This window comes from Pan troglodytes, chromosome 6, assembly GCF_028858775.2.
Source record: "Pan troglodytes isolate AG18354 chromosome 6, NHGRI_mPanTro3-v2.0_pri, whole genome shotgun sequence".
Classification (NCBI taxonomy): Eukaryota; Metazoa; Chordata; class Mammalia; order Primates; family Hominidae; genus Pan; species Pan troglodytes.
Genome location: NC_072404.2, coordinates 126,275,001 through 126,296,181, shown reverse-complemented (window position 1 = coordinate 126,296,181; position 21,181 = coordinate 126,275,001). Strand labels below are relative to the sequence as shown.

The 21,181-nt window shown below is 34.1% G+C and overlaps 1 protein-coding gene across 6 annotated transcripts in view; it reads left to right on the top strand.

Annotated features, from left to right (window-relative positions):
• Nucleotides 1-21,181, top strand: part of IMMP2L (inner mitochondrial membrane peptidase subunit 2) — a 1,183,069-nt gene that overhangs the window by 651,304 nt on the left and 510,584 nt on the right. For 5 of the 6 annotated variants that reach the window (XR_008536521.2, XR_010158935.1, XR_002944724.3 and 2 more), the window contains one exon: nt 18,919-19,021. The exons of the other annotated variant lie outside the window; for it this stretch is intronic. Coding sequence is in view for 2 of the 5 variants with exons in the window: in XM_001166817.7 (XP_001166817.3) it covers nt 18,919-19,021 (103 nt within the window). In the remaining 3 variants the exon portion in view is untranslated. The remainder of the gene's footprint in view (nt 1-18,918; nt 19,022-21,181) is intronic. 6 annotated transcript variants of the gene reach the window in all.

The following is a 21,181-nucleotide window of genomic DNA, read 5'->3' as shown; positions in this document are numbered from 1 at the left end:
TTTTCTTTTTTTAAATGGCTGTCAAATGTGGTGAGATAACTGTGAAAGGCTGGGGAAAAATTTGTAAAAATCTAGAATCGTTCTGTACTCAGATTTGGTCACAAATATCTTTTTCATTCCAACGTAAAGAAACTGAAACTGGCAGTGGTAAATAGTGCAGTATGGGTGTGGTGTATGACAGAAAGATTTTTCAGAACTTCATCTTATGGATTCATACACAAAGAGAATGACTTCTTATTTCAAAAGATTGGTAAATAAATTGTGTATTTCATGTTTTATAATTCAGTGTTATGATTAAGAAGTGAGAGTATGATAAATTCCATGCCTTTGCCAACTTTAAAAAAATCAAGCTGACAACTATCAGTTTGTATTGTTTTGAATGAGAGGATTTCTAATTGTTGAGGTATGGTACCATATGTGACATCACACTTACAGTCCAGCCAAAGTACAGAATTCAGGGTTCTTCTAATATTAACCTACAATGTACTTTATGATCTCTCATCTTTTGCCATTGAACATGCTTTCCTTCTGCCCAAAATGCCTTTTCCTAAACTTCTTTACCTGATAAGTTCTATTTATCCTTCAGTTTTGGATATTACCTGCTCTAAAATCTTTGCAGACCTCCCAAGACCAGCTAGATCCTCTTATATATATTTGAAACAACTACTCAGGAAAAAAAAAAATGTAACAAAAAGTTGAAGGGAAAGAATGAGTGTATTCATCCTTTTTATTTTTTTCTTTAATGGGGATAAGACAGTTTTCAAAAATCTAATTTTAAGGATGGTAAAAAGTTAAACTTTCCTAATCCTAGTATGTTATTCTTAATAAATCTCTAAGGCAATCACAGACTTGACAATGATTTAAACATTAATGATAATATTGTAGTGCTGAGGATGGAAGTCATATGACAAGGGAATCTTGCAAAATTTTGACTTGGAAATGATTTGACCCAAAAACTTGTTATTTTTTACATATTATGGTCAGGTCAATCATTTGTAGGAGAGAAGTCCCATCAGTAATAGATAGACTACTGCAAGGCAGGTCCCTAAATGTGAACACATAACTAAGTGAGACAGCAGATGGTAAGTAGAGTTTAGGTGATTGTAGAGGTTTCCATAGTAAGCATATTTTATCTGATCAAAGTGGTATTTTGTAACCATGAAAAGAATATAATTGTAAGCATTTATTATCTAAGTGGGGTGATTTTTGATAAGGGTGAAACAGGATTGCTTTTGTTCAAATGAGATAGATATCCAATCAGAAGACATAGAGATTATATTAATTATGTGGTTCCGGTGCTTAAGAAGTAAAACAGGCCTCTTTTGGACTCACCTTCACTGACAAATCGCAATTTAGCCTAAGATGCACTAGAGCTGTAAAGCTGAAGTACTTACATGCTTTGCTTTCCTAGTGATCCTTCTATGGCAAGCCCATAAAACAAGGGGATGAGTTGAAAGTAATTAGGTCTCAGTAAGAAGCAAGCTATAGCAATCTGTTTTGTTTAAGGTAGTGGAATAAAAACAAGCATATAGATAGGAATAGAACAAATCAGAACACAAACCCTGGGAATAAATCCATGCATATAACTGATCTTTGAAAAGGATGCCAAGAATACACAATGGGGAAAGGTATTCTCTTCAACAAACGGTGTTGGGAAAACTGGATATCCACATGCAAAATAATGAATGGGCCCTTATCTTGTGCCATACACAAAAGTCAACTCAGAGTGGATTAAAGACTTCAATGTAAAACCCAAAACAGTAAAGTTCCTAGAAGAAAACATAGGGGAAAAACTTCATGACATTGGTCTTGGCAGTGATTTCATGGATATGACACTAAAAGTACAGTCAATGAAAACAAAAATAAACAAGTGGCACTATGTCAACTAAAAATCTTCTACAGAGCAAAGGAAACAATCAACAGAATGAAAAGACAACCTGTGGAATGGGGGAAAATATTTACAAACTATATATCTGGGCTTAATCTATATACAAACCACAAATGCGGGGTTAGTCTCTAAAATATGTAAGGAACTCCTACAACTCTATAGTAAAACAAACCAAAAAATTTGATCAGAAAATGGGCTAAGGACTTGAGTAGATGTTTCTCCAAAGTAGACATACACATGGCAAACCGCTTACATGAAAAAAAATGCTTAATGTCACAAATCAGAGAAATGCAAATCAAAACCACAATGAGATACCACCTCACACTTGTGAGGATGACTATTATAAAAACAAAGGTAATGAATATTGGTGAAGGCGTGGAGAAATTGGAACCCTTGAACACTGTCAGTGGGAATCGAAAATAGTACAGCCACTATAGAAAACAGTGTGGAGGTTCCTACAAAAAAAAAATGTGAAAACAGAGCTACTATATGATCCAGCATCAGCATCTTAAAGAAATATATGCACTCCTATGCTCATTTTAGCACTTTTCACATCAGACAGCATATAGAAACAACCCAGATGTCAATCAGCAGGTGAATGGATAAAGAAAATGTTGTGTAGACATACAATGGAATACTATTCTTAAAAAGAAGGAAATCCTGCAATATGCAACAATGTGGATGAACTTGAGGACATTATACTAAGTGAAATAAGCTAGTCACAAAAAGACAAACCAATATTACATGATTTCACTTACATGAGGTATCTAAAATAGTCAAATCAATGGAATCAAAGGGTAGAATGGTGGTTGCCAGGAGTTTACAGAGGGGAAAATGAAGAGTTACTAATCCGCAGGCATAAAGTTTCAGATAAGCAAGATGAATAAGATCTAGAAATTCAGAAATCTGACATATAACATTGTACCTATACTCAACAATAATGTATCCTACACTTAAAAATCTGTTGAGAGAGTATATCTCATGGTAAGTGCTTTTACCACAATAAAATTTACCCAAAAGAAATACACAGCCACATACCACGTATACTCAAGTATTGCCCCATAATCAGTGTTAGCCTGGTGTGTGTGGCAAGCAAGGGTGCCACTCTGGGGGAACTAATTGTATTGAATTTATTGAAGAATGGCTTTCATCAGTCGCTGGCTGTTCAGCTGAGTCCATTTGGCCCTCAGGCTGCTAGTTTCAGAAGGATAATTAAGTATAATCTTGTCACTTTTTTTATTAACACCCTTCAGATGTTCCCCATTGCCTACAAAATAGAGTCTATACTCTTTAGATTGATATTAAAGTCTCTCTACGGTCCATCCCCAACCTACAACCTACATTTGGTGGTTTTCATTAAACCACATTTCAGACAAACCAAAGAACTCAGGGTTTTTCCAACATGAACCCTTGATACTATATATATATATATATATATATATATATTTTATCATTCATGACATATTTATATTTTATTTTTCTAATTTTCCAGATCAGGATCAGCCCAATCAGAATTAATCTTTTTTTTAAAGGAGTGTGGACCATTAGTTAAGTGTACAGGCTTTTAGGTATCTGGGTTTAATTACTGTTTTTTGTTTGTTTGTTTCACAAAACCTAATTTACTGTCACTTATTATTTTTTCTATAATTAATAGTAGGCTGTTAATATCATTATTATATTTTGAATCTACCATTTATCACATATTGCTTTGTGGTGTTTTTTCTATACTTATCTCTTAAACATAAGGTTTTTGAGGTCAGAAGCTTTGTCATACTTAAAATTTTAATCCCCCTTAACCCTCCAAAATCATGTACATTTTAGATATCTTTTTTTATAAATGTAGACTGAGTTGACTTGATAGAATTCTACCTTGCTAATCATGTTAAAATTACTATAACTTGTGGCAAATCCAAATACTATATCTTTCAATAATGTTTATCTTTCATATAGTCTTATAGCTTTGATGCAAATCAGTCTATACAGTCTGTAAAATGAATCCATTCAGATAGTACTTCTGCCATGTATCTAATTCTGCCAAATATCTGTACTTTATATCTACTTCAGATATATCTAAAATATCTTTGAGATATTTTAGTTTGTAATCAGAATCTAAGCCATCATTTTTAAAAAAATAATCTGGTATGTTACTGATTGAATTTCCTACTAAATATGCAAGACAAAATAGTCTTCACTTAATCAGGATAGCAACAAATAGCCTTCTTAAATAATATTACTTGTATGCAATATCTGTATCCAGATTGAATTCCACTTTTTCTAAAAATGTAATTGTAAATGAAGCTTCCATCAGTATCGGTAAAATGTCCACAAGGGAGAATATAAAAAGAAGTCCTGAAATGTGTTAGTCATCGGTTTGGTTTTTAGACTTAATTTTCACAAAGTAAGTCTAGCACTGTTGACAAACTAACCTCTCCAAGCCTCAAATTTTTTATCTATAAAATGACTGTGTTACCTGAAGATATCTGAAATCCTTTTCAATTTAAGATAGTATATGAAACTGTTACCTAAATGAGGGAAATAGCAACCCTAAATTGTTTACGGTATTCTAGAGGACTACTACCAGAATCCATACTTATTCAATGAATATCCATTTAGTCAGTATATATTTATTGAGTATGTATTGAAAATACAGACAGGCACAGTTTTAGGAATCAGGAAGACAGTGCTAAAATGTCTACCTTCGTGGAATTTGCAGTTAAGTGAGGAAGACAGACAAAATATCAGGTAAACAGTGGATAGATTATAAACCCAGGAGTAGTTAAATACTATGAAGAAAAGTATGCTGAGGAGTAGAGTGTGACAGGAGGAGCTATTTTAAATAGAGAGAAGATATTTAAATAGGAATATAGAACATAAATTAGGTTAAAAAGTCTGAAGAAAGAGCATTCCAAGCAGAGAACAGCAAGTGAAGCAACAGCCACATTTAGAAGGGCCCTTGGTATGTCTGGAGGAACATTGAAAAGGCCAGTGTGGTTTCAGTGGAGTGAGCAAGAGGCGATGAGGCCAAAAGTGTAGCCATGGCCAGATGGTATAAGACAGTAATTCCCAGAAGGAACAGTCCACACATACCGCCTCCCACCACCCCGACCCACCCTCTGGACATTTGGCAACGTTTGGAGACATTTTTAGTTGTCACAATAGCAAAATGGATGCTACCAGCTCTAGTTTCTGGAAGCCAGCGATACTACTCAACATCCTAAGATGGACAGAAGCACCTCCTAACTATTGTTTGGCTAAAAATGTCCATAATGTTAAGGTTGGGAATCTCGGATACAGGGCTTGTAAGCCAAAGTAAGCAGTTTGTATTTTATTTTAACTGTGATGGGAATCCACTGGAAAATGTTCAGTAGGGCAGAAGGATGACATGGTTGGATCTGTTGTGTGGAGAATGACTAAAGATGGAGGAGAAGAGAGACATGAAAACTAGTGAGGAGGTGACTGCAAGAGTCCAGGATGGAGATGTTGGTGGCTTGTACCAGCATAGACGCTAAGGAGGAAAGGAGAGAGATTGTTGTTCTTCAGATATAAGTAAATTGAATCCTGGATTTTTTTTTTTGCCTTTTTTGCTATGGTTTTCTATCCGGCTTTAAAGTTTCATGAAGTGATTTAGATCATTTAACACTTTACATTTAGAGGACAACAATTGGCCTACATGGCAGGGTGTCAAGGGGATGTATTTACGGAGGATTGACTCTTCAGTTGAGATCTTCACAACAATATGAGAAATTACATCTTTCAACGATTCACTTTATCCTCTCGAATCCAATTTCTTATGGGTCAGACATATACCATATGAACCCAGTGGAGATAGAAGTCAATTTTATGCTGTTTATTATTATTTGGGGTTACATTTAAAGTTTGAAAACATTATCAAAAATGATTTCCTGCTCTTCCTATCTGAATGGAACATTCCCTGATTTTTCTCTTTCATAAAGAAAAAGTCAGGCTTATAATTGAGCATATTTTTTGGAAGTTGAGAACTTTGTTCTCCAATTATTGTGGCTTAGGTGATTGATAGCAAACATTCAAAAACATACAAAGATATACAAAAATATTCAAAGTTTTACAAGGCACAAAATAGCCTAGAACATTTTATGTGAGCTTTATGTTTAATAGCAAACATACAGGTGCTCTGATCCATAACTCCTTTCGTGCTTTGTAGCCCAGAGAATTCATAGGTTACCACCCTGCCACCCGCCATGTACTAGTAAAACAAAAATGTCCTATATTGAGAAAGAAAAATAGATCTGACTGTAAACAATTCACTGCCCTACATTCATATGAATGCTGGTAGTCTGGGTATTGTAATATGGGTTTGTAATATAGGTTCATGTAGGCTGAAGCAATTTGGGCTTGAATTAGCAAGAATTCCTTATTTGATACTCTATAAAACTTATTTTATTCTTATTTATATTTAATGAAGAATAATCTATAGCTGCCAAATATGGAATGTAGTATGGCAATTCTTTTAAGAAGTCATTGTATTCTCTTTCTGTAGTACTAATGTTCATGTGAAACTGTTGGAATAATTCATATAAAGGAATATTCAGTTAGAAAAATACATGATAATAGCAAACTAATCTTTGCTGACTTTGATAAGGTAGCTCTATTATGTTGCACCATTGGTCACGTAAAACGAAGGATTCCAATTCAAATTTAACCACATTCTAGTGGGTTCTTGTAATGCATTTGTATATAGAAATGTTATTAGTAGATAATTAAAACATAAAAAGAAGGGTTAAAAAGCCAAATGCAAAGGTCATTCAAAAGATACTGTATCGTTCTATACTTTGAAGATCAAATAGTTTCATAATCATTTCAGGCAATAAATAATGAGTTGAGTTAACAGGGAAATTATTAAAAAATAAAATTACAAGCTCTATAAAGATCAAAAGAAAAGAAAGCACATCAGTCAGTTCATATGTCTTGATTAAAGAGTTGTCTTTGTGGCCCCGAAGGCCTAAAAAGTTAAAAATATTATTAACTCTGAAATAGGAGCACAAAGGCAGGTTTCCTGAGCTTCCCACCTAGAAGAGGATAACAAACTTTATTGTAATGACTGTGTAGATTGGTTGCTAAGTTCTTTATTAAAAAAAAAAAAAAAACTCAGGAAAAAGAGCTGATTTTCTAGCTGGAGAGTACCTTCTGATTCTTTATGAATTATATGACAGGAAGAGCCAGTGTAGACTCAGCCCATCAGTATGTGCCCCAACTCTTAAATCTTTCACTCGTAATTTTACTCACAGATGGGGAGCAATCTCCAGGGAACTAGATAATGTGTTTTATTTGTTCTGGCTTTTGGGTTTGTGATTTTGTTTTTGTGTTTTCTTTTGCCTCCCCAATCTATGCAATAAATAGCAAACTTTTTAGACTTCTAAGTATGAAGACATTTTAGTATATTACTTAAACAAAAGTGATTATTTTAACAGGCATCCTGTTAGAACCAGCATTTGAGAAATCCTTAGCTTAGCGTAGTGAGCAGCCAGTTGAGGGCCCTTAGCAACGGCAAAATGAAGGATATTTCCATGAACTTGATTCATCCTCTGTTCTTGCCCTCTAACATTTATTTACTGATGCATTCAGTCTCAGAGGGAAAAAACAAATGGGAGGATTCCTGGACATATTGCCCTTAATTAATACTCCTAGCTTTTATAAGTTAGTGTTTGTTTTCTTCTTTTTTAATTTCTGCTTATTTCACTGCTATGACACAATATTGGTCTTTAAATCTTTATATATTGTATTTATATATGTATATATAAAATATTTTATGTCTATTGTAATTACTTTTTATATGAATCCACATATAATTTACACAAAAGCATAAATATGGTAACATCATAATGCTTTCTTTGGAAGTGTTGTATGATTGTTTCTCCCTTTTTTTTGTCTATGCTCTTCCCTTTTTTACTTTCTTTTATTCTTATTGAGTTCTTTCATCCTTCACCCATGTCAACAACCCCTTGTGTATCTTCAATATAATTTTCTTTATGCTAGGGTAATGATTCCCATATTCACATTCACATTTGCATATAGTGACTTTTAAACCTTTCCTTTTTACAAAGGATAAATCATATCATGTGCTTTTCTGCATTTCTATTCGATAATTTTTGAAAAATCTCTGAAGTTAATTGATGGCTCTAATTTGTTCTTTTTATGGGTTATAGAGCATTCCATGGTATGGACATACCATCATTTATTAAACCATCCTGTTTTAAGTATTATCTTTGCATCCAGATTTTTTGCCACTCAGAACAGTGTTATGAAAAACATTATTGTACCTGTGTCCTTACATACTTATGTTATGGCACTATCCCAGGAGTAGAATTGCTAGATCTTAAGGCAAATGAATTTTTAAAATGTTATGGATGCTGCCAGATTGCTTCCAAAAAGATTATAATTCTTCCTATTTCTACCAGCAATGTGAGTGTACATGTTTCCTATACCTATGCCAGCAATATGTTTCAGCTGTTGGCTATAGAGTCATGTTTACTCTAATTTGTATTTTCCTGACTACTAGTGAATTTAAGCAGTTTTTCCTGTCTCATCTGTCACTTGCCTATTTGTATCTTTTATCCATTTTCAATTGGATTGTTTGTCTTTTTAAAAAATCATTTCATTATATATGCAACATCTATACAACATTTTCCCCCCATAGATACTGTTAATCTGTTGACTTCTGTATTTGTGGCACATTTTGCCTTTCAAAAATTTTTAATTTCAAAATACTCAGGTATTTTCGTATGTTATTTTACAGCATACCTTTTGCTTTTTAATCTTACTTAAAAAGGCTTTCCCCAATCCTACTTTATACATGTAGCTTCCAGATTCTTTATTTAAAATTGGCAAGAGGATCACTTGAGGCCAGGAGTTGGATGCCAGCCTTGGTAACATAGTGAGACCCTGTCAATACAAAAAAATAAAAAATAAAATTGAGGCATGGTGGCACATGCCTGCAGTCCTCGCAACTTGGGAGGCTGAGGTGGGAAAATTATGCATGCCCAGGAATTTGAGACTACAGCTGCAGTGAGCTATGGTCATGCCACTGCACTCTAGCCTGAGCAACGAAGCGAGACCTTGTCTCTAAAAAAAAAAAGCAGAATGCACTGAAATGTATTTTTCCCTATATAACTATCATACTAGCATACGCAAAAGACCTACAAACTAAGTGAAGATGATGCAAACACCCAGTAAATTATTTTCAGAGAAGATTTCCTAAACAAATGCAACAATACCAATTATATTAAATATTGATTTTTTTGAAAAATAAAATTATACTTTACAAGTTCACTATTGTATTTAAATTGGCTTGCCAGAAGTCATCCATAGAATAATGATATGATGCACTATTTGTATCCATGATAAAGCCCAATTTAACAATAGGTAAACTAATTATGGTATCTACACCTTTAACATTTTATGCAATCTATCATCATTTTAGAAAAAACTAATTTTAAATATATTTTCTTTACAGTGTGGAGTTATCTTTTCTATATTCAGTCAACTTATATAATGTCTGTAATTATGCTATAATTACAATAGTATTTTTACTATTTTACTAGGTTGGTGCAAAAGTAATTGTGTTTTTTGTCATTACTTTTTAAAATGTCAAAAACCTCAATTACTTTTGCACACAAATCTCATCTAATCAGGAGGCTGAGGTGGGAGGATGATTAGAGGCTAGGAGTTCAAGAGTAGCCTGGGCAACATAGCAAGACACCATCTCTAAAACATTTTTTTTAATTAGCGGGGCATGGTGGCACACACCTGTAGTCCCAGCAAAACATGATTGTGTTTGCATAAAATTCTGACAACTCTACAAAATAAAACTAGAATAAGAGAGTTTAGCAAGGCTGCAGGATAGAAGACCAATAGAGAAAAATCAACTGCCTTCCTATGTAGTACAATGAAAAACTGGGAGTTACAATTTTAAAATATCTTTTAAAATAACATTAAAACAGTAAATACTTAGATATTAATTTAAGAAAATATGTGCAAGACAGTTATGCTATCAGTCCCACAACAGAACAGAAACATCTTCAAAGACCTTTAAAATTGGAAAGATATGCTATGTTCATTAATCAGAACACTCAATGTTGTTAAGATGTCATTTCTACCTAAATTGCTCTATAGATTCAGTGCAATCCCAATCAAACTCCCAGCAGGCTCCTTTGCACAGACATGGACAGGGGATTCTAAAATCTGTTTGGAAATGCAGAGGACTTAGAATAGCCAAAGGGGTTTGGAAAGGAGTATAACAAAATTGGGGGACTCATTGCACCTGATTTCAAGACCTATAAAGCCACAATTATCATGGCAGTATGATATTGCTATAAACATCAGTGGAACAAAATAGAGTCTAGAAAAAGACTCATCCATATAGGGTGATATGGTTTGGCTGTGTTCCCACCCAAATCTCATCTTGAATTGCAACTCCCACAATTCCCACATGTCATGGGAGGAACCCAGTGGAAAGTGATTGAATTATGGGGGCAGATCTTTCCTGCACTGTTCTCGTGACAGTGAATGAGTCTCATGAGATCTGATGGTTTTAAAAAATGGGAGTTACCCTGCAAAAGCTCTCTTCTCTTATCTGCCACCATGTGAGATGTGCCTTTCACCTTCCTCCATGTTTGTGAGGCCCCCGAGCCACGTGGAACTTTAAGTCCAATAAACTTCTTCCTTTTGTAAATTGCCCAGTCTTGGGTGTGTCTTTATCAGCAGCATGAAAATGGACTAATACGTAGGGTAAATTAATTTTAACAAAGTTGCCAATGGTAAGTCAAGGGAGAAAGAATAGTTTTTTCAAAAAATGGTACTGGAAAAATTGGATAACCATATGTAAAAAATTGAAATTTGAACCATACCTCAGACTGCATAAAAATTATTATAAATAGCCTAAAAGTATAAAACCAGATGAAGAAAACACAGGAGAAAAATCTTTGTGATTTTTGGGTTAAGCAATAATTTCTTATGAAAAACATGTATTTTAAAAGAAAAATGTTTTAAATATTCATCAGAATTAAAAATGTATATTCTTTGTAGAAAAAAACTGTTAAGAAAAATTTAAAAGCACAGAGATTAGGAGAAAATATTTACAAAACATATCTAATACAAAATTTATATCCAGATTATATAAAGAATTCTTACAACTCAGTAATAAGACAAATCACTAAATTTAATTTTTAAAAGTTGAATAGATAATTCACCAAAGAAGATATGCAAATGACAGATAACATGAAAAGATGCTCAAATCATTAGTCATTAAGAAAATGCAAATTAAAACCATTCTATGCCCCTAAAATGGCTAAAATGGAAAGAATAATAATATCAAGTGCTGGTGAGATGTGGAACAATGGAAACTCTTATACATTGGTAGTCCCACTGCTTTGGAAAACAGTTCTGTAACCAAACGCAGGTCCCATCCCTCACCCCTTGCAGTATCTAATTAACAATAGTGAGATCTGATAGAAAGTAACTTTACTCCTGAGGTAGCTGAGGGGAGGTATTATAGGCTCCTGCCTTGAGGGTACCACTTCAGTCTTCAGGACAAGAAGGCAGGGGCTTTTAAAGGGGGCTTGGCATGAATGACATGTAGGAGAGGGGGTGAGGAGGTACGGGGTCTTCGGATGTCTTACCTGTCAGGTGGTCTGGTTGGCACCAAGGTGGGTAGAGTCAGGTTGTAAATTGGGGCTACCTCCTGGTGGAAGAGAGTTCTGGAGGCACCTGGTTTGCTTCAAGGTAGGGTCTCTGGAACTTCTAAGTAAACTCATAGATAAGTTTGCCATGCCTGGTGGAGAGAAGGTAAAGGCTATATTTGCCTTCATTAAGAACTAAGTAGGAGGTGGGGGAAAAGAAAAAGAAAAAAAAATCATTTTTTCCTTTTAAAAAATAGGGTATTTGGCCACAGTTTTACAGTTTAAACATTCACTTACCATGTGAGCCAACCATTTCATTTATAGAAGAGAAATGAAAATGTGTCATACTTATACTGAAATGTTCATAGCTGCTTTAGTGTTCATATTCAAGAATTTGGGGTGCTGTGCTCACTATCTGGATAATGGATTCATTCACATCTCAAACCTCAGCATCATGTAATATACCCATGTAAAAAACCTGCACATGTACCCCCTGAATCTTAAATAAAATTTGAAATTATTTGTGTAAAAAGTCAAAAATTAGAAACATCTAAAGTGTTCATGAACTATTGTTTGACAAATTCTGGTACGTTCATATAATAGTATACTCTTTTTTTAAAAAAGTAACAAACTACTTTCGTTTGAACAATGTGAACTGATCTCAAAAGCGTTAAAGTAAGAAGCCAGAAATAAAAGAATACGTATTGTATGTTCCCATTTACAGTCATACCTTGTTTTATTGTGCTTCCCTTAATTGTACTTTGTAGATATTAAATTTTTTATAAATGTAAGGTTTGTGGCAACCTTGCATCCAGGAAGTCGATTGGCACCATTTTCCCAAAAGAATATGTTTGTTTTGTGTGTCTGTCAGCATTTTTTAGCAATAAAATATTTTTAAATTAAGGTATGTATTTTTAGATATAATGTTATTGCACACTTAATAAACTACAGTATAATGTAAACATAATTTTTATAAGCACTAGGAAACCAAAAAAGTTGTGTGACTTTCTTTGTTGCAATATTGCTTTATTTATTTATTGAGGTGGTCTGCAATTGAACCGACAATATATTGAACGTATGCCTGTATGTAAAATTCTAGAAAAGGCAAAACTGTAGTGACAGAAAGCAGCATAACAGTGATTGCCTGAAGCCAAGGATGAGGGTGGGGTAGATTTCTCACAGAGAGACATGAAGAAACGTTTTTGGGTAACTCAAGTGTTTCATATCTTGATGTAAATAGTGATTATGTGACTGTTGATTTTTAAATTCATTGAGTTGTATAGTTAAGATTGCTGAATTCTATTTCATGTAAATTATACCCCAATAAGGGAACTCTATTGTCAATTTAATTTTATTATTATTTTTTTAAGGTAGTCCATGTTTTTTCTCTGGAAGCTTTTCAGAATTTGAGGTTGGGAGTAGTGAGACTTCAGTGTTCTACAATTTCATTACAACGTATGATAGTTTGATTTTTGCTGTTATTTGCACTGATTCCAGAATCTGCATTTGTAGTGGTCAAAGGAAAACTTCCCTTTAGCCCTCTGAAAATTGACTGAAAAGTAACTGACAAAAGGCAGATTAATAGGAGCGAAGGCATACAAAGTGCCGTGGAGGGTTGGGTCACAGAGCGAGTACACCATGCAGCGGAGTACAGACCATTTTATACCCTTCTTTTTAGGGGGAAGGGAGATGGGGAAGTGTGGATAATTTTAGGGTGGTAATAGATGGTTTTTATGGGAATTCAATGGGGTTGAACATACAATGGCCTGAGACAAGTTGGACCCACAAAGCAGACGATGGTTTGTGACCAGTCTGTTCAGGTATGTTGAGACTTCAGACTTTTTTCCTGCGATATGAGTTCAGTTAATGAAAACTCAGGGAACGGACCAGAGGTAACCATTTTCTTCTGAGCCAGTCTGGACTTCAGGGAGATAAGGGAACGTCAGGGAACAGCTTCATCATGAGCTTTATTTAGGAGAGACAATGGGTTGAGAAACAGGAGGTGGAAGGAGGTCAGAGAGACCTCGAGGCTTCTTCAGTTTAGCACATCAAAGTGCCATATTTTGGGATATCAATTTCTGAGGCCCAGCACATTTATTCATTCATCAATTCTGGAAAATCCTCTACCACTGTCTCTTCAAATATTATCTATTCCTTGTTTCTTTTTATTCTCTTTCTTTGGAACTTTGATTACACAGATGTTACATTTTCTTACAATGCTTCCCATATCTTTCTAATGTCTCTAATATTTTCCATTTCTTTAGCTGTCTGTATTGAATTCTACTCCAGTTCATTACTTCTTTCTTTAACTCATGGTAATTTGCTTTTTAACCCACTTATTTAGTTATATATTTTAGTTTTTAGAATTTCTATTTGGTTCTTTTTCAAGTGTCTATCTTTAAAATATTATATTCTTCCTTACTCATGTATTTAATTCCCTTTATACTTTTTAAAATATTTAAATATAGCATGTATATTCATAAATCCAGTATTTGAAGTTTGCGGGAGTCTAATTTTGCTACTTATTGTTTCTCCTGACTCGCTAAGGTGGGTATTTCCAAATGAGATTTGTAATTTTGGATTGTGGGTTCCTGTCAGCTGGGATTTATCTATAGAAAACCTGAAAACCACATTTGAGGGATTATTCTCTGCCAGATGCCTGGGGCCAATTAAAGTTGATTCTTAACTTTGTCAGACTACCCAAGTAGTGCAAATTCGAACCTTAGTTTCACTTGAGAACAGAAGGTAGATTCTCAAGAGAGAGTTTTTTTCTCTTTCAGGGGCCAACACTACATAGGCAAGTGTTCCTTTTAGTTTTCTTTCCTGATGGTGGATTTTTTTTTTTTCTGGTTCTATCTGTTAACAATGATAAAGAGACCTAGTTCTAATTGCTGATATTTCTGGGTCCAGAGCCCCTGACTTCTGGTCCTTCAAGACAATGAAAACCATGGATCTAGTATCCAGGGAGCAGTAAACATCCTCAGGGCAGCCACTACTTTGGAAAATGAGAAAAGCTAAGAGAATAATTTGAAAAATAAAGAAATAAGAATACCTTAAATCAATCATGAATTATTAATATAAATGACCTACTTAAGAGTGTGTGTGTGTATATGTATTTGGGAAATACTTTTAAGAAGAAATTCTTCCTTTCTTGTGGAAACAAGAATTACCTAGACAATACTTTTGTATTCACCGGATGACACTCAAAAGATTCAGAGACTTAAAAACATTGTTTTCAAGGTCAAATCAAACTGGAGGTAATGATTCTTTATTCCATTTATAAGACCTAGGTAACTTGTCTTGGTAAAGGTAGTACTAAAAATGCCTTTTCTTTTAGACAGGTAGTTAGAGTACCATACAGAGCTCATTTTTGACTGTCAAAACCAAAATTATTTGCAAGTCATAGATACATACAACCTTGTAGGCTGACACCTCACTTAACTGTTAAATCACCTAAAAGATTATCTTGTCTTTCTTTTATGTGAATTCAGGAGCACAAAGCTATTTAAAATTCTTTCTCTAGAGAAATTCTATTAGGAGTATTATATTTCTTTGGCAGTCCTAAAAGGGACCAGCCCAATATTTTAACATCATATTTTTTAAAGCTACTTTGGATTATTCTTTAAAAAGTTAGATTGAAACCCAAGAAACAGAATATGCACTAGGATATAGCGTGAATTTTACCAGGGTTCTTCTATAGCTCTAAGAGTTCTTTCAAATCTGTCTGGTATCTAGGAAACCACTCTGTATTAGCATAGTAATATTCAAATATACAAGAGACTAGTACGTAAAAACACAAATAGATTGTACTTTCACCTACTACTCTCTGCATATTTGAATATGCAGAACACAAATAGCGTTTTTACATGTAAGTTTTAGAGTGTCCCAGAAGGACGTAGGAGCAAAAGAAAAAAAAGATTGATTGTACCATTAAAAATAGTCTATAGTCACAGTGCAACCGTGGGGAGAGGAAATTACTGAAGCGTAGTTCAGGTAATTTTAAAAAACTGATGCTAATAGATAGCAGAGGCTGAACACAATTCTGACTTATAAAATGAAAGAAAATAATGGACGAAGGAAGACAATAGCAATAATAACTACCACTTATTGGATTCTGACTATACATCAGAACTATACTCAGTGCTTCACTTAAATTAAAAACAGTCTCAACTACAAGAGAATTCACTTATCAAGTGTTTAATATATGCCACTTTTATCTATAGAATAACTTTTTGAGTTAGGTATTGTTACTTGCCCAGTTGTGTAACTGAGGAAACTGACACAGAGTTTCATCAACTTGTGCAGATCATGTAAGCTTGAAAATGTTAAGTAAGATACAAAAGCCAAGATAGGCTGGCTCCAGAGACTATGTTGTACAACAATCTTTCCATTATATTTTCATCTAACTACTAACCTTCGTTTGAGCCCAGTTGGGGCAGGAGTCCCTAACCCCCAGGCCATGGACTGGTACTGGTCTGTGGCCTGTTAGGAACTGGGTGGCACAGCAGGAGGTGAGCAGCAAGGGAAGCTTCATCTGTATTAACAGCCACTCCCCATTGCTCTCATTACTGCCTGAGCCCCGCCTCGTGCCAAATCAGTGGTGTCATTAAAGTGTCACAGGAGCATGAACCCTGTTGTGAAATGCGCATGTGAGGGATCTAGGTTGCATGCTCCTTATGACACTCTTATACCTGATGATCTGTCACTATCTCCCATCACCCCCAGAGGGGACCATCTAGTTACAGGAAAACAAGCTCAGGACTCCCACTGATTCCACATTATAGTGAGTTGTATAATCGATTCATTATATATTACAATGTAATAATAATAGAAATAAAGCGCACAATAAATGTAATGTGCTTGAATCATGCCAAAACCTTCCCCCATCCACCCTGGTCCATGAAAAAATTGTCTTCCATTAAATCAGTCCCTACTGCCAAAAAGGCTGGGGACTGCTGAGTTAGGGTATGTCTTGTCCCACTTTAAAGATGGGCAAATAGAGGTAGAAACTCTAAGTAACTTGGAAAAGATTACTTGTGAGTAATCGTATCAAAATTAAAACTGGTTTAGTCTGTTTCCAGAACCTATGTACTTTCCACTCTATTATTCTGCCTTTATGGCAGTATTTTTTATTCTTCAGATATTCATTCATTTGGTCATTCATTTAACAAATGTTTACTGAGCACTCTGTGTAGTCTGTTCTGAGCTCTGGGGATACTCTTATGAACAAATAAGGCAAAGTTCCAAAGACTGCATTCTAGTGGAGGGACATAAAAATAAACAAACAAACCCATAAATGTATATCAAGTGTTAGCAGGCTCAGAAAAGAAAAATAAAGCACTGTAAGCAGCTAGAAAATAACAGGATAAAGGCTATATTTAAATTTTTCAGATGGTCAGTGCAAGGAAACGTGTAACTGTCACTGGTCTTTTATGATGCTGTTGCTTTCTATCACAAGTATCTTGGCTTATATGACATTAAAACTCAATCTTGGTTTCATATCACTCTTCTGGTTTCTGGAATATGTTTGATTTAAAACTCACCATGTCACTGCAGAAGTGATTTTATGCTGGTTTTCCTTTGTAATTCTTGAATGGTTATTTGAAGAGACAAAATTGGTAATTGTTTTCTTTCTGAGCATTTATCCAAAATACCCAGCTTAATAAGGTGAACAAACGTTTGGACTGATTTGGAGAGTATGCCTTGCCAACAATTAAGTAAAAGGATATTCTCTTTGTCATTAACATTTCATGTAGAATATTAGTTCTTAGAGGCAATCTAATAATAAAAGCTGTAGTGATGTCAGGAACTAATTGACTGATTTTAATTGAAGAACACTTATATTACAGAGTGTATGATGGTAAGATGTGTTCAACTTGTTTTTCACTTTTCTTTAAAAAGCTGAAAACTTTCTTCCCAATAGTAATTAAAAATAAACAGCAGTCATTAACTTACTGTGGGCTTTTCTAATAGCCACAATATTGCTTCGTTGCATGAATGATTTACTGATCTAAAGTAAAGTAATTCAACACTGAAATTATCTTGAAAATTAAAAACCATCCTAGATAATGAATAGTTTCAGTTTCTGTAGCACCAATTTATGTTTAGTTTTTTAAAATATATTATTCTGCACACATACAACTTGCTAACTAATAAAAATAGTTTCAAAGGGACACCATCTCAAAGAACAGTATGTATGCCAAGCTAAGTTTCTGAACTCTTCAGCCTTGGAGGTGACATTTATTCATTCCTTCATTCAGCCAACACTTACTGAGAAGCTTCTTTAGGCCAGGCGTTTTCCTGAGCTGTTTAGGGGATAAAAGAAAAAAAAAAAAAAGCTGTCTCTGCCCCAAAATAACTTCTTATTGTGGGATTAGGATAATATTTTACTGTAAGCCTGTCTCTTTCATTTAGTTGGTTGTATCATAATTTATTGAACCAATTCTGTGTTGTTGAATATTTAGGTAAATTTTTTTTTTGCTATAAAAAGCCTTGTTTGAACACCCCCTTGTAATGAATAAATTTGTCTATATTTCCGATTTTATTTTTCAAATGGATTTCTACAAGTAGAATAACTAAGTCAAAAGGCACAAACATTTTAGTATCTTAAAACTGTACCAAAAATTGGCCTAAAATGGAAATATAGGGAAAAACATTATACCATTATACATTGCTACAAAAACTGTGTGAGATAGCCTTTTCTTAGTCCATTTCCTTGCCAACATTAATATAGAATGCTTTGCAATGTGTGTATCATCGATCTTTAGTCTTCACAATTGTTAAAAAATTTTCATTTTTAGGAATACTTTAATGCTGGTTAAACATTTTCAACTGATACTGATAGTTTGTATCTAACAAGAAGTTATTCAGATTATGTTCTTTCCTTTATTTCTTACTTATGCTAAAATTTAGAGTATTAAGAGGTTATGAAAAGTGTTGTCTATTGGTTTGAGAAGTTTGATCGAAAAAAATGAAGACCGTAGTTGTACATGAATCAGTTGAAAAAGTTGAATATTGACTTAAAAGCAAATGTTAAAAAAGCAAGTAGATCTATATTTTGTTAGGGCTTACTGGATTTCATAAATACATATTTAGAATATTGTGAATTATATTAAATAACAACACATTATATTTAGTGCCAATACATTTCATCTAAGCACAAAATTCTTACCTATAGAAATATAAAAAGAAAAAAATACTATGAATAGATTCAAATTGCTCTAACCACATCTTCCTTAAAAGTGAAATTATGGAGAAGCTTCATGGTTAACTTGTCTGTAACATCTATATAATATTTTCGCCATTCCTAAGTTTGTATGCTCAGCAGTTTGATCTCTTTTCTACTCATATCTCAGTGGTTACACTGTTTATTTCCAGAACCATAGGACACAAAAACCGGTATGTCAAAGTCCCCCGTGGTCACATCTGGGTTGAAGGTGATCATCATGGACACAGTTTTGACAGTAATTCTTTTGGGCCGGTAAGTCATCTTTTATCTTCTTGTTGATGTAATTGGATTTCAAAGGTGAGAACAAAACTATGTCAGGTAAGTTATTCAGGTGACTCAGCCAAGACTGATCATGAAATTTATACTGGAATAGTTTATGTTTGAAAATTTCCTTTTAAGTATCATAGATAAGGTACACTATCAGAGTGTGTATGTAGGTATGTGTGTGCACGTGTGTTTCTTAGAAAAAAAACTCAGACACTTCAACAAAGTACCAAAAAATGCTTTTGGCCAACTACCTTATTCCAAATTGGAAGATCTTTTTGTCTCCCATGGGAATACTCTGTAGCTTATATTTTCAGTTGATGTTTAGCAGACAATGTGTACAAGACCTATAGGCATCAGTTTTCTAAATCATTAGTTTAAAATGCAAGTGTAATAGAAATCATATTGGTAAATGTACAGGAAGCAAACTTTACCTCTACCCTCTTAGGGTCCCAACTGGACCTGAGAATTAATTTGACATAAGACAGAGTCATAGGAGAAAAGCAAACAAATTTAAAATAAGTTTTAGGTGGCGCAGGAGCTCTCATAAAGAAATGAAGACCCAACAGGTGGAAAAACGTACATACTTTTATGTTAGATTGAACAAAGAGACCTAATTTTGGAAATGTGACTAAATTATGTGGTGAGGCTAAAGGAAGATAATTATTTTAACACATTTTAACAAGGTGTGTTTGTACAGAAGCCCCTCTGCGCCCCCTGCCGTGACTTCCCATGGAATAATGCTTTTTTTTTCCTCCTGGTACAGGGAAGGCATCTTTCACATGAAAAATTGTATCTCCTGCTTTCAGGAAGAAAAGGGAAAGATTAGAATGCCCTTCTTGCATCTGCTGTTTGTCAAGTGCCTTTAGCTTAAAGTAATCCTTACGTCAAAGTGGCATATTTTGGAGTGGCATAATCTGTCACTTGTTATAAGTAGAGTGTTAGAAGCATTGAGTTTATAGTAGAAATGCAGACGTTCCTTATTCCATGCTTGTACTCCATAGAATTGAGACTAAACTGGTATTTTGTGGGTTTTTTCATGTTGAATATGTAGAGAAAGTCTGTATTTATGAATCCCTGCAATAGCTTATAATATAAAGTGAAGAATCTTTGAGTTAACTGGCACTACACCTGCTTCTCATTATCTAGTGTGTTTAAAAGCTTGGATCTTCACTCATTAGATTTTCCTAAAGGCAGACATATCTATACTTTTTAACGTATATATAAGTTGAGCATCCCAATCCAAAAGTCTGAAATCTGAAATGCTCCAAAATTCTTAGATTGCTGAGCACCAATATGATGCTCAAAGGAAATGTTCATTGGAGTATTTTGGATTTCAAATTTTGGGATTAGATATGCTCATCCAGTAAGTATAGTGTAAATACTCCGAAATAAAAAAAAATCCAAAATGTGAAATACTTCTGGTTTCAAGTATTTTGGATAAGGGATATTCAACTTGTATAAGTTAATATTGAATACCTTTAGATATGTTTGTGAAAAACTTTTATCCATATAGTTTTTTTCTAAAATTTAATGTTGGTGGTCTCTAATAAAATAATTTCTTTCACATAGTATGAGGGCACACTCCTGCTGTCACTAATGGAGCAGCCACTTTGACTCATCTTTGGCTGACAGTACAGTAATAGAGCTAGAGTTGGATAAGCATATATAATTGTGTGGAAGATAACTTTAGGAAACTACTCCTACTTCTTTTTTTTCTAGTTGCAATGATGATGATAAATACTACTAAGGCCTTCTCTTGCTTTTGAATAGTAATTATTACAAAAATATAATCTAATTTTTGTAAGGTATACTAAAGGTGAAATAAACAGATTGGAAATGTTTTAGGTCACTTACAGTATAGAAGTGACTCTTGTGACAAAATTTGTAGCAACTCGCAAGTGAAAAAGATTACCTAAAAGCCATTTTATGTCTCTCTCATCACAGATATGATTGGGTATGAAATGTTTCCATTGCGTGTGATGTCTCTGTGAAATATCTTTATGCTAACCCTCTTGAGTATATGATCATTGCACAATGATGGAAAATGTCCTATCGTCTCATGATATGGATTTGCCAATTTACGACTTTAGTTTGCATTTCTAGTGTGATAAATATCTTTCATAAGTTTATTTTAAAATTGTGATA